The 14,584-nt window shown below is 37.0% G+C and overlaps 1 protein-coding gene across 1 annotated transcript in view; it reads right to left on the reverse strand.

Annotated features, from left to right (window-relative positions):
- AKAP10 (A-kinase anchoring protein 10) overlaps positions 1-14,584 on the reverse strand; it is a 69,447-nt gene that overhangs the window by 17,435 nt on the left and 37,428 nt on the right. The window contains exons 6-11 of the mRNA XM_046676410.1: positions 13,526-13,610; positions 12,576-12,699; positions 11,387-11,523; positions 8,664-8,808; positions 5,786-5,959; positions 995-1,104 (exon numbers count right to left, since the gene is read on the reverse strand). Of these exons, the coding sequence (XP_046532366.1) occupies positions 995-1,104; positions 5,786-5,959; positions 8,664-8,808; positions 11,387-11,523; positions 12,576-12,699; positions 13,526-13,610 (775 nt within the window). The remainder of the gene's footprint in view (positions 1-994; positions 1,105-5,785; positions 5,960-8,663; positions 8,809-11,386; positions 11,524-12,575; positions 12,700-13,525; positions 13,611-14,584) is intronic.

Here is a 14,584-nt window from a genome sequence, read left to right on the forward strand (position 1 = left end):
TATTTTAGAGATATCCTTCCTAATAAATTCCATTTCATATATGGCTGCTAATAAACAGATACAAATTTTTTGCCTTGAGAAAAATTTCAGGAAGATGCTAAACTATAAAACCAAAACAAACAATGGAAATTATCTTTAAAGATGGAGAAAAGTCATTATTTCACTTTTTCTGACCCATTTTACAAATTATTTTTAAAAATATTTATTTTATGCACAAAAAAACTACAGAATTAGTCTTGCAATTGCAATTGATAGACTTTCTTAAATACAGTTTTAAATAAATGAACCAACCATTCCTTAAGAATAAATATGTTGGGGCCAGCCTGGTGGCGCAGCAGTTAAGTGCGCACGTTCCACTTTGGCGGCCCGGGGTTTGCCTGTTCGGATCCCGGTGTGGACATGGCACCGGCAACGCTTGGCAGCCATGCTGTGGTAGGCGTCCCATGTATAAAGTAGAAGAAGATGGGCATGGATATTAGCTCAGGGCCAGTCTTCCTCAGCAAAAAGAGGAGGATTGGTGGCAGATGTTAGCTCAGGGCTAATCTTCCTCAATAAATAAATAAACAAACAAATAAAATTTAAAAAAATAATAAAAAAGAATAAATATTGTCTTTGGGAATTAAGTCATTTAGACCTATTGTCCATCATTTCCTAAAAGAAGAAATAAAGATTACTGTAATGCTGACACAGCTGAAGTGTGCTTTCCAAAGACAATGTGGTCATACAACCTTTTATTAACTTCAAAGTACTTTCCAGATTTCTTGGTCTCCCAAATATCACTGTTACTTTCCGATAAAAGCAATTAACCATGCTGAAATCCTCAGAAAGTTACACCTGAGCCCTCACTCTTAACCACGTTCTCCTGCACACTACATGTAAAAGCGTTGGGCATATAATAACAGATTAGAAACAATTTAAAATTTTTAAATTAAAAAATAAAAAAGATGCAAAATTCACTACACTTGTAAAAAGTCTAGACATGAGCCAAGTTTACCCTGCGTATGTCCGTTGATATAAAGATTCTGGATCCAGACTTGCAGCATCCACAATTATCGCTTCATCAAAATTTTTCAGAATTTTAACACTGGCTTTTTTCACACCGGACTACAAGAGAAATTGTAAAATTAGTAGCGTATTATTCAGGAATCAAATCAGTCCTGGGTTTGGAATATGACAGATTTGTACGAAATCTTCAGTGTTGGAAACACACATAATTTTCACTCAACCCCATCACTACTGAGATGCTTAACAGCAACAACTCTGAAACGTAACCTCAAAATATAACTACAGAAGGAAAGCACGATATTAAAATGTACAACATATGCATCTGTAGTCCAAATCTATTTGTTTTCTTAATGACCTAAGTTCCAACAAATGTGCTGTCTTCACAGCCATTATGTTCCCAAGTGTGCAAAACTCCCATTCATCCAAGCACATTGATCTTGGCTAACAGATGTGAAGCCCAACTTTTACGGGATAATCATGAATGCTTTGGTTCTCAGGGAGCCAGTGACAAAAGAGAAGCTGAAGAAAACTTTCTAAAACGACCAGCTTGATGAGTGTTAAGTTTCCCTCTAGCATTCTACCTCCCACTTCTCATCTCCACAGAAAAAGCAAGTTAGAATTGGTATTTCTATGAAACACAGACCCAAGGTTGACCCAGAAATTTCACTTCTAAAAATTCATTACAGATAGCCTCAGATTTATACAAAGTGACTTACATATAAAATTATTCACTGCAGCATTATTTAAAATAACAAAAGATAGGAACACTTAGTATCCATGACTAAGGTATAGGTTAAATTAATAAAATACATAATTGAACAGACACAGAACACTCTATAGTGGGGGGAAAAGGAACTTTCTTTATGTGCTGAGAAGGGCACGTAATTAAAAAGAAAGAAGCACCAGAATAAAAAAAGGGAGACTACTTCTATGAAGGCCATTGCTACTCAGATATCAAAACCAGACATCACAAGGAAAGAAAACTACAGACCAATATCTATTATGAGCATAGATGCAAAATCCTCAACAAAATACTAGCAAACTAAATCTACCGATATCGAAAAATAATTATATACCATGACCAAGTGGAATTTATCCCAGGAATGCAAGACTGGTTTGACATCTGATAATCAATTAATGTACTACACCATATCAATAGAGTAAAAACCAAAAATCCACATATTCACCTCACTTGATAGAAAGAGGATTTGATAAATTCCAACTCCCTTTCACGATAAAAAAGAATTCAACAAATTAGGAATAGTAGGGAAATTCTTCAACTTGATAAGGAGCATGTATGAAAAACCCAGACCTAATAGCATACTAAATGATGAAAAACTGAAAGCCATCCCTGTGAAATCAGGAAGAAGACAAAGACGCCCACTTTCACCACTTCTATTCAACACTGTACCGGAAGTCCTAGTCAGCGCAATTACTCAAGGAAACAAAAGGCATCCAAAGTGCATAGGAAGAAAGAAAACTATTTCTATTTGCAGATGACAAGATCTTATATATAGAAAATCCTAAAGCATCCACAAGATAACTATTAGAGGTAACAAATGAATTTAGGAAAGCTGAAAGTACAAGATCAATACACAAAAAGCAGTGATATTTCTATGTACTATCAATGAAGAATCAGAAAACAAAATTAAAAACAATTCTATTTATAATAGCATCAAAAAGAATAAAATACTTAGTAATAAACTGACCCAAGGAGGTGTAAGACTTGTACATGGAAAACTAAAAAATGTTGCTGACAGAAACTAAAGATGGTCTAAATAAATGGAATGACATCCCATGTTCATAGACTGGAAGACAATATTGTTAAGCTGGCCATACTCGTCAAAGCTATGTACAGATGCACTATAATCCTGAACAAAATGAAAAAGCTGATCCTAAAATTCATATGGACTTGCAAGGGACCCAGAATAGTCAAAACAATCCTGCAAATGAAAGAAACAAAGTCAGAGGACACACACTTCTCGATTTCAAAACTTACAAAGCCACAGTAATCAAAATGATGTAGTACTGGCACAAGGATAGACACACAGATCAGCAGGGTAGAATTCAGAGCACGGAAATAAAGCCTTCTAATGATTTTCGACAAGGATGCCAAGACCATTCAACGGTGGGAGAATAGCTTTTTCAACAAGTGGTGCTAGGACAACTAGACATGCACGTGCAAAAGAATAAAGTTGGACCCCACCTCATATAATGTGCAAAACTAACTTAAAATAGATCCAAAGCCACTCTTAGAAGAAAATGAAGATGGACATGGAGAGTGATTGCTTAATGGGCATGAGGCTTCATTTGAGGTGATGAAAAAGTCTGGAACCAGATGCGGTAATGGTTGCATGACATTGTGAATATACTAAATGCCACTAAATTGTATACTTTATAATGGTTAAATTTATGTTAAGTGAATTTTACTTCAATTTAAAAAATTAATGGTTTTTCTATACACTTATGAAATTAAGCAAACAATTCCATTTATAACAGCATCAAAAAGAAATAAAATACTTAGAAATAAATTTTTTAAAAAATATAAAACTTATACAGTCACATCACATAACGATGTTTTGGTCAACAATGGACCGCATATACGACAATGGTCCCATAAGATTAGCACCATATAGCCTAGGTGTGTAGTAGGCTACACCATCTAGGTTTGTGTAAGTACACTCTAGGATGTTTGCACAGTGACAAAATTGCCTAATGACACATTTCTCAGAAGGCATCCCTGTCATTAAGTGATGCATGACTGTACTTGAAAACTACAAAATATTGCTGAAAGAAATTAAAGATGTGAATAAACGGAAAGACCTCCATGTTCGCAGATCAGAAGATTTAATACTGTTAAGATGGCAATACTCCCCAAACTGATGCATGGAGTCAATGCACTCGCCATCAGAATCCTGACTGGCTTCTTCGTAGAAATTGACAAGCTGATCTTAAAATTCACACGGAAACTCAAGGACCTCAAACAGTCAAGGCAATCCTGAAAAAGAAGAACTACGCTGGAGGACTCTCACTTCCTGATTTCAAAACCTACTGCAAAGCAACAGTCACCAAGACAGAGTTAAACAGAGTTATCATTTGACCCAGCAATTCTACTCCTAGGCATACACACACGAGAAATGAAAACATATATCCATACAAAAACTTGTACAATACCATTATTCATAACAGCCAAAAGATGGTAACAACCCAACTGTCCACCAATTAATGGATAAACACAATGTGATATGTCTGTACAATGCAATATTATTGACCACAAAAAGGAATAAAGTTCTGATACATGCTAAACATGGATAAACCTTAAAAACATTATGCTAAGCAAAAGAAGCTATTTACAAAAGACCACATATCATATGGTGCCATCTCTACGAAATGTTCAGTATAGGCAAATCTACAGACAGAAAGTACATTAGCAGTAGCATAGGGATGGAGAAGTGAAGAATTCAGAAGGTGACAGTCAAAGAAAACAGGGTTTCCTTCTTGGGTGAAAAAACGTTCTAAAATTGATTGTGGTGACAGTTAAGCAACTCTATGAATATACTAAAAAACTACTGAATTATACAATGTAAATGAGTGAATTGTACAGTATGTGAATTATATCTCAACAAAGCTGTACAAAAGAAAAAGAGAGAAAAACATAGAGTATGATATCAGTTATAAAAGGACAAAAACAGGTAACACTAATCTATGCCACCAAGGGTCAGGATAGGAGCTCCCGTGGCAGGACGGAGGAGAGTGCCTAGAGGAGGGCCTGAGGGACTTTCTGACACACTGGTGATACTCTGTTTCTTGATCTGGACGTGGGTTACATGGGTTGGGTCTAGTTATGAAAATTCTTCAAGTTATATATAGTTATAATACACAGAGTTTTCTGTATGTATATTATACTTCAACCAAAAATGTAGAAATATATTTTACGGTTAGAACCTATACTTTTTAAGCGCCTAAATAAAAACAAAACATTCTAGCCTATATCACAAAATAAAACGGCAACCACATTCAGAGGTCATCTCCTATGTAACCTTAATAGGAGGAAACGGTACTGAGGCAGTGTAATCGTACTGTCTTCTAAGTTAAGAAAATTTATCCAAGGCCAAGTGTCAAAAAATCCAAAATGCCATTTATTTATTTGTCAATGGTGACGAGAAAATAATTATGTTATATTATTAAACTTAAGGTGAAGAACACTAGACAGGGAATGGAGCTCTGGCTCTCCCACTTACTGTGTGACCTTAATAAAATCAGTGAACTTCTTAATACCTCCTTAGGTCTCTTCTCTTGAGATAACCCACTTCATGTGATTTTGGGGAGAATCAGACAGGATTTGATATATGAAAGCACTCCAAAAAACCAAGAGAGGTTAAGCAAATGCACAATGGCACCAAAAGCTCTTCAGTGAAACACAACATTAAGAAATCTAGGAGTTCAGTCAACTATTCTATAAAAAAGCATCCCAAATTTAGTTACTAAAATTTCCCAAATAATTACACAAAGAGCTCTTCAGAAGCTATAAATGTATGTCATATTATTTATTAAAAGCAACAGGTACAGTATCAAGCAGAATAATGGTAAGGTATCTTACAATATAATATATTTTTAAGTACCACAAATACTTTGATTAGAATATATAATATGTAGGCTAATTTTATTTCTCCTTTGTTTCTTCTACAACTTAAAACTTACAAACGGAAGCACTACTGGTATCTGAAGGAAAGGACCTGCACTCATTTCTTCCTAATGGTAGAGGCAAACTGGTGACTACCTGAGCCGCTGAGCTGTCGGCGCCACCTGGGTGAGAGTCGTCAGCAGAGCCGACAGAGCTGTGAGCGGTCAGTGAAGCATTCGCTCCCAGAAAGTCATCTCCTCTAACCGAATGGATGAGATCATTCAAGTACTTGTAATAAAGATTGCTGGACAAAAAGCCAGGCAAAAAGACCTGAAAGAGAGGACAAGCATTATTTTAAAGTTGAAGCCAAATAAAAATCAAAACTTAATTTTAAAACAAAATTTTACCTACAATTCTCCCAGCTGGCACAAATGATTTTACTTCTCCTTATTACACTCGAAGTATTATTATCCCTTTGTACAGAGTTTACATTGTAACTAAAATTACGTGTACAATTTATAGGTTTTTTTCCCTCAAAACACTTGCCAGGAAACTATTAGAGAGACTTGATATTTAGACGTCTTAGTGACCAGAAAACAATCCAGGGAGTGGATATAATTTGAAATTAGATTTTTCTGGTTTGTTACGAATATTAAAGTCTTTGTGTATATATTGACTTTTACTTTTTGAACTGATTTCCTTAAGATAAATTACCAGGAGTGTGATTACTGAGTTAAATAGTATCAACATTTTAGTTTTGATGTATATGGCCAATTTACCCTTTAGAAGGATACTGTCAATTTGTATTGCTGGCAATATATCAAGGTATCTGTTTTGACACAGGCTTTCTAACACTGAGTTGTGTTTTTTCAAATCATTGTTAAATGCCTAATGGTACATGGATGTTTTAATTTGCATTTAAAAATTATTAATGATGCTGAATAAGTTCTCAAGTTTATTACTGGCATTTCCTATTCCCAACTTTTCCTTCACAGCACTTAGCACACGTGTAAACATCAAGGCCTGTTTAAAATGTGCCTTCTTTAAAGACAGAGCTCCAGGAGGGCAGAAACCATGTGTCTTTTGTTTACCGCTGTAACACCAATACCCAGCACAGAAATACTCAAAATACTGGGGAATGAATCATCTATGGCTTGTTCCCATTTATCTACTTGATAGTATTCTTAAAATTAGTATAAGATCTTTACATACACACATCTAGTAACATTTTGTTTTTCTCTGTATGTTTATCTTCTTTCTTACTCAGAAAGTTTACATTCTTTATATGATATAGAACTTTTCCTTTAAAGAAAGATTTTAATTTTAATCATGAAAAAATTATTACCCCTGGGCAAAAGCTGATACTCTATTCAGTTTACCACTAGTTTTTCTTCTGAGAAAGATTCACCCTGAGCTAAGATCTGTCACCAATCTTCTTCTTTTTGTATGTGAGCCACTGCCACAGCAATGGTCACTGATGAGTGGTGTAGGTCTGCACCCAGGAACCAAACCTGGGCCACCAAAGCAGCCTAACTCAACCACTAGCCCACCAGGGCTGGCCAACCACTGGCTTTTTCTTTTTTTTTTGGTGATGAAGATTGGCCCTGAGCTACCATCCATTGCCAATGCCAATCTTCTTCTTTTTGCCTGAGGAAGAGTATCCCTGAGCTAACATCTGTGCCAATCTTCCTCTATTTCGTATGTGGGATGCTGCTCCGGTGTGGCTTGACGAGCAGCGTGTAGGTCCACACCCAGGATCTGAACCTGTGAACCCCAGCCTGCAAAAGTGGAACGTGCAAACTTAATCACTACACCATGTGACCAGCCCCACAACACCAGCTTTTTAATGATGTGATTTTTTTTTTCCTGCTTTATCTCCCCAAACTCCCCCTGTACACAGTTGTATATCTTAGTTGCATGCCCTTCTAGTTGTGGGATGTGGGACGCCGTCTCAATGTGGCCTGATGAGTGGTGCCATGTCCGCGCCCAGGATCTGAACCCTGGGCCGCCACAGCGGAGTGCGTGAACTTAACCACTCGACCACGGAGCCAGCCCCATAATGATGGGATTTTTAAATGTACTCTTCCATATTCCTGGAATTCAGCTTTTGTGTGTAGCATTATGTAATCATGCTTACTTAACCCTTTTCCACTTAGATATACATTACATATGTAAGTAATACAACCTCATGGGCTTATCCTGGGCTCTGTGCAATTCCTGGTAAAATCTGTCCTACTTCACTAGAAGAATAAATCACTCACAAATTCCAACACTTTCTTATTAATATTACTAATAAACCATTAGCGATTCCCTGTAAGTGATCATGATACACAAAACCAGTGTTCCAACCCTGATGACAAATATCGGTGAAATATATGGATCGCTCCTAAGCTAACTTTACCCAATACTGCTTTCTAATTATCCAAAAAGATGTAAAAATAATAGCAGTTAACATTTTCTAATGCCTACTACGTGTCAGGTGCTATGCTAATAATAAGCACTTCATATTATCTTACCTCATTTTTATCCTTAAAAATAGCTTTGAGACAAGTATCAATATTATCCCCATTCTACAGATGAGGAAAATACTGCCTGAGGTCCCTCAGCCTATAAAGATTAAGATTAATACATACCAAGTCAGACTCAAAGCCTCTGCTCTCAATCACTATGCTGCACTGCTTCAATTTTCTACTGTTCTGCTATACTTGATTTTTCCCATGTTATATTTTCTAAGTTCCACCAGCAAAAACTTCTTGTAGTTTAATACTTTTTTTTTTTTGAGGAACATTAGCCCTGAGCTAACTACTGCCAATCTTCCTCTTTTTGCTGAGGAAGACTGGCCTCTGAGCTATCATCCATGCCCATCTTCCTCTACTTTATATGTGGGACACCTACCACAGCATGGCATACCAAGCGGCGCCATGTCCGCACCCAGGATCCGAACCGGCAAACCCCAGGCCACCAAAGCGGAACGTGCGCACTTAACCGCTGCGCCAGGGGCCGGCCCCCTAACACTTTTGAAGTTCTTGATTACCTTCTCCATGGTCGTCCAGGCCTGACGTAATGGAGTTGTGAAACAGTTAGGGAGTGGCCCACCTTCTCTGCAGATATTTGATTCAATTTCTAATCGTACAATATCATCAAAACCGAGAGGATGTGTGGCTTGGAGGGAGAAGTACCTATGGTAGAAAGATAGCCAAATAAAAAATTCTACAGTAAGTATAAGCAACTTTTGGCACCTACACCAGCGAATCTTCTGTGAGGCTACTTGATTCAGCCTGCAGACCTAGACTATAGAGCTGGGTGCTGACAGCCATCCTGACGGTCCTGCTGCAACTTTATTCCCACTGCCCAGATATCTGAATCAACCTGCTACCTCCCTATCTGCCTTCCATCATCATTAGTTCTTGTTTAGGATTTTCAAGGGTCAGGCAAAGAAATCAATCACACACATTTAAGGGGCATCTATTCTCTGTTCAGCACTTGACAGACAGAAATGGATTTAAAAAAGGGTAAGATATGGTATTTCCCCTGAAAAGAGAGCAGAAAAGATCCCTGCACAGGGTACGATGGACACACCATCATAACTATGAGGCATTCATAATATACATGTAGGAATTCAGAACAAGATAGTACTGAGGGTGAGGTGGATAGATTTGACGTATTTGGATAGAATAATGGGACTTGCTGATGATTTGGTATAGAAAGGAAAAGGAGTAATCAATAGTAACTCAAAGATTTCTTACTTCATATGATATAACATGCAATTAGTGTTTTTGTAATCTGATTATAAAGTACATATTAAGAAAAAGCATTAAAAGCAGAAAAACGTATATATGTTCTCTTTCAAGAATTCTAGCGGCTTCTAACTCCTGTCTATGATACAATACAGAAAGGCTGATGAGGTTAGATTGTGATGATGCATACATAAGACATAAAAACAAACAAGTAGGAACTGGTAAAGTCAAATTTGGCACAATGAACTTGGCAAAATGACAGTGCCAGTCGGATGCCATACAGTAATCTTCATTTAAAAATGGCTCCCAGGGCCGGCTCGATGGCACAGCGGTAGTGCACACGTTCTGCTTCTCGGCAGCCCGGGGTTCACCAGTTCGGATCCCGGGTACAGACATGGCATCGCTTGGCAAAAGCCATGCTGTGGTAGGTGTCCCACGTATAATGAAGAGGAAGATGGGCATGGATATTAGCTCAGGGCCAGTCTTCCTCAGCAAAAAGAGGAGGATTGGGAGTAGTTAGCTCAGGGCTAATCTTCCTCAAAATAATAATAATAATATTAATTTTTTTTAAAAAAATGACTCCCAGTGTGAAAATGGGATCCAGTGGGAAAACCAGGATCTCTGCTCTGTGTGGTTACTGAGCCCCACCAGGACTTCACTAATGCCACTCTTCTCTTCCAGCATAAAAAAAAATCTCTTTTTTGTTATGTTTCCTTAACAAAAAGTGAGTTTCCCATCTTATGACAAATAAGTTGGTAAATATTCCTCCATGATTTGAATTTTGGGGCACCAAAGACCAAATTTCTAACTGTAAATGCTTGCTATTCCAACGTCCCTATAACAATGTTTCTTAGATAATATTTTCCACAAATATACCAAAATAAACACTTGACAAACATTAAGAATTGCATTGCAGTCCAAGTTCTGCCCTAACTTGCCCTGTGGAAGTCACTACCTCTCTGGGCTTTAGTTTTCCTACCTGCAAAATGGGAAAATCAGACTAGATCCCTAATCTGGCTATTCATCAGAATTATCTGAGGAGTCTTCTAAAAATAAAGATTCCTGGGTCACACCTCAAACCCGCTGACTCAGAATCTGTTAGAGAGGAGAACTGGAAATCTATTTTTAACAAGCTCCCAGGTGATTCTTATGCAGACGGTCCAGCATGAGCTGCAGAGCAATCAATGCTCAGGAACCACTGACCTAGATGCTCTTAGCCTTCTTCCAACCCTAATATGCCGTGCATTTTTCTCTACCCTCAAGTTATCCTCTCAGCATTTGCTTGTGGATACAAATAATACATTACTTTTCTTTATAGAATAAGAAAAGTTAAGTGAAAAGAAGGAACACCATGTGTTACAGAGCTGGCCACAGCCTTATCACTTGCCTCACCAGATGTTTTCAATTCTGTTCACTGTAAGATTTTGCCACCCTCTCATTTTCAAGTGAAGATTAATAAAAAACTATTATTCACTGAGTAAACTGGCTAAGCAGATTTGCACCAGAAAATACGATACACCCATACATAGATAGTCAAGAATATATCTTTACAATATATTCCAATTAGTTTCATCTTTCTCTTATATTCCCTACCCAAGTTTCAATTACCCAAATTCAAGTTTCTTGAAAGTGCCACATTCCCCCAAGTTTCCCTCACTTTGCTTGTGCCAATGCCTCTGCCTAGAATGTCCTTTCCCACCTTCTCCAGCTGGCAAAATTCAATTCATTCTTCAGGATCTAATTCAGATGTTTCTTAGATAGTATTTTCTTTCTTCTGTGAAACCCTCTCTGAACTGCAGGATCATCAATCTGCTTGCCACACACAAACCTCCCTTTTCCCCAAGAGAAGCTTCTGTTCTAAAAACCCCCAAAACTATACACACCATATGAAAAGCAGCTTTTATGCTGCTCCCTCTGAGCTCCTTGAGAGCAGAGACTGAGTTTATTCATCTTTATTTCCAAAGTACCTATCAAATAATAGATTTGCTGAATGCTGAATACTTCTATCAATAACACTCACTTGTCATATAAAATCATGGCGTCGTTCTGTGCTTCCTGTCCGTCATACTGGCCCTTTTTGGCAGCAAGCTGAGACTGGAAGTTATCTGCTGCCAACCAGAACTGTAAGATATTCACTGCATCCTCTTTTTCCATGTACTAGGAAGGAAAAATACAAGAGGAAAATAAGACTATAAAAAGATTTCTTCACCATCTCTAATCTATAAGCCCCAATTATTAAAATACAGGACATTAGCAAAAACAAACAAACAAAAAAACAGATCCACTTGTTCAGTTAATGCCAGTCAGCAACTTATAGTCATTCAAGATTGAAAAGTTTAAAAATACTCTTTTCGGGGAACAAACTAACAAAAAACCAGCACCAAACAGTTGGATGCGAACTTTAGTGAACTACAGTAAAAAGTATAGTAAAGATGGATTAAGAAGTTCCTCGCTGGCAAACAGAGAGAGTAAACTAATCAGATCAAACTTTTTATACCTGATCATTTCCATCATTCCACGTGGCCATATTAACTTGAACAAATGCTGACTTCAACTTATGGCAAAGAGAGGGAGTGAAGAAACAAATCAACCAAACAACTGTATTCTTTGAAGACGCAGAATGCAAGTACGTATCTAAGTCACCACTTTGTGAGACTGAGAATCCTCTTATCTCTACTTAATAGTCATTTGCTTTGCAACAAAAGAATTTCATCTGCTGAAGCCTAACAAATACCATTATACTAAACTGTATGCCTCAAAGAGATTAATATACTCTTACTTGTTGCAAATGCTTCCCTAGGCAATCCTATTAAGTGGCTAAAGTAAAAGCGAGAATGGAAAAAATTTACTGCTTTTCCTTCTCTCTTCTGAAGTCTGGTCTGCAAATATCAAGTATCAAATTCTGTGGTTTGAAAACAGGTCCAAATAATCAAAATTATGCATTTTCTTATAAGCAAAAGTTTAATTAGGTTTTTCCAAATTAGAGTTATTTTACACTGATTTTCATGTTTTCTTTAATCTGACTAATATGCCATTAAAGTACTCTTGCCATTATATCTAACTTAAAACAATAATAAAATTATTTAAATCCAACTGATCTTTTTGAAGATTTGTCTCTTCTACGTTATTTTCTATAGACAGGGCCCCAGCATTTATAGTTTAGAGGCTGGAATGCTCTAATAGAGTGTGAAAGGAAACTCAGACTTTACCTCAGAGAAATAAAAGAGGGCTGACTCACAGAAGAGAATGTCAGCCAGGTAAACAGTTCCGCTGGTCAGCACTTCAATCTGGTATTTACAGAAATGGTGACTTCGCAGAAACTCACTAAAGTGCCTGCACATGGACAAAAAGGGAAAATTTGAGGGAACGACCAAGGAAAGAGCTTCATTGGGAAAAAGACACTCTTTCCATACTGTGCCTATTTTATCTTAAAAGCTTAGCTAAATGCTACCTCTCCTCCCAAGGTGTCGTTCCTTACTCCTCTACAGGTAAGTAATCTCTCCTACCTCTCAATGACTTTGTAATTCTCCTCTGATAATTAACACATGCTACTTCATATTACAGTAACCAAAGAACATGCCCTACTTTTCCTATTAGGCTGTAATCTCCCTCCTTCAAGGCAGGTTATTAGATCGAACTGTGCCTTGCACCGAGCACCCTTCTCATTAATGTTAAATGAATACATAGATCTTTTTTTTAAGGGCATGCAGCAGAAATTAATCTAGAAAAAACTCTGGAGGTAGTTTCAATAATCCTACATGGGTTTAGTAATACAGCATCCATTAAGCTTAAAGCATGCACTTACAAATTAGGATATCCATCTGAAGACATGCATTGTTTAAATAAATAAAACAATTCTAAAAGTCACACTACGCTCACAATCACTCCCAAATGACTTCAGAATGAAAAATTCTTTTAACTTAGGAAATATTAACATGAAAAATGAAAACTTGCTTTATTTTCATTTCATAAAGTCACATAATTGATATTTAAAAGAAACCATTAACCAAGACAGTCAGAGTATGCTTGTAAGATCCTGTGAACACTCAAAATGCTTAAATCCTCAAAGATAGTTTGTTTTTAGTTGAGTGAAGCCCATTCCTAACACTGAACCCAAATTCCCAAGAATGCAAAATGTGAAAGTATGAAATTAACTCACTCTTGCTCCATTGCACTAAAGACTATGGACTGTGCCAAAACAAAACAGTTGGGATCCACCTGCCCATCTTCTCCACAAATCTTTGCTGTAAAAGAAACGGTAAATAATTAAATTTCAACTAAATCGAAAGTATACACATTTGTGAATAAAGTAGGAAATAACTGTAAAGGCATATAAATTAGAAGGTTTTATTTATTTATTTTTGAGGAAGATTAGCCCTGAGCTAACTACTGCCAATCCTCCTCTTTTTGCTGAGGAAGACTGGCCCTGAGCTAACATCCGTGCCCATCTTCCTCTACTTTATATGTGGGATGCCTACCACAGCATGGCTTTTGCCAAGCAATGCCATGTCTGTATCCGGGATCCGAACCGGTGAACCCCAGGCTGCCAAGAAGGAGAGAACATGTGAATTTAACCACTGTGCCACCAGGCCGGCCCCAAATTAGAAGGTTTTAAATGAAACTAAGAGAAAATACAGGTGAACAGCTGATCTTCAGGTAGGGAAGGTCTTTCTTTCTAGCACACGTACAAAGACAGAAATCAAAAGATTTAACAACATAAAATTAACTTCTATACGTTAAAATACCTCAAAAACAAAATAAAAAGGCAAACTAATGGAAAGAAATTTGCAGCATGTATGACAGTTTACTCTATGTATGACAGATTGTCATTAATACATCAAGAGGTCTTACTAATAAGAAATATCCCAAAAGAAAAATGAACGAGGGACATGAAAACACAATTCACAAAAGAACATTAAACGGCCAATATGAAAAGATATGCAAGCTCAATAGTAATCAAATAAATATAATTTTACATTAGAAAAAGGAGCATCCCACCTTTTGTCTAGTAAATTGGCAGAAAATTGCTTTAACAATCCATATGCTTGTTTAACAATATATATGCTTGAGCAGGGGATGGGAGAACTGACACTAGTGTTGGTAAGAATATAAATTGGTATCTCTTTTTCTGGAGTGCCATTTGGCAGTTTCTAGCACAAGCTTTAAAAATGAACATACCCTTTCAATCAGCAATTCTATTGCTAGAATTATAACCTAA

Source organism: Equus quagga, chromosome 11 (assembly GCF_021613505.1).
Source record: "Equus quagga isolate Etosha38 chromosome 11, UCLA_HA_Equagga_1.0, whole genome shotgun sequence".
Taxonomy (NCBI): domain Eukaryota; kingdom Metazoa; phylum Chordata; class Mammalia; order Perissodactyla; family Equidae; genus Equus; species Equus quagga.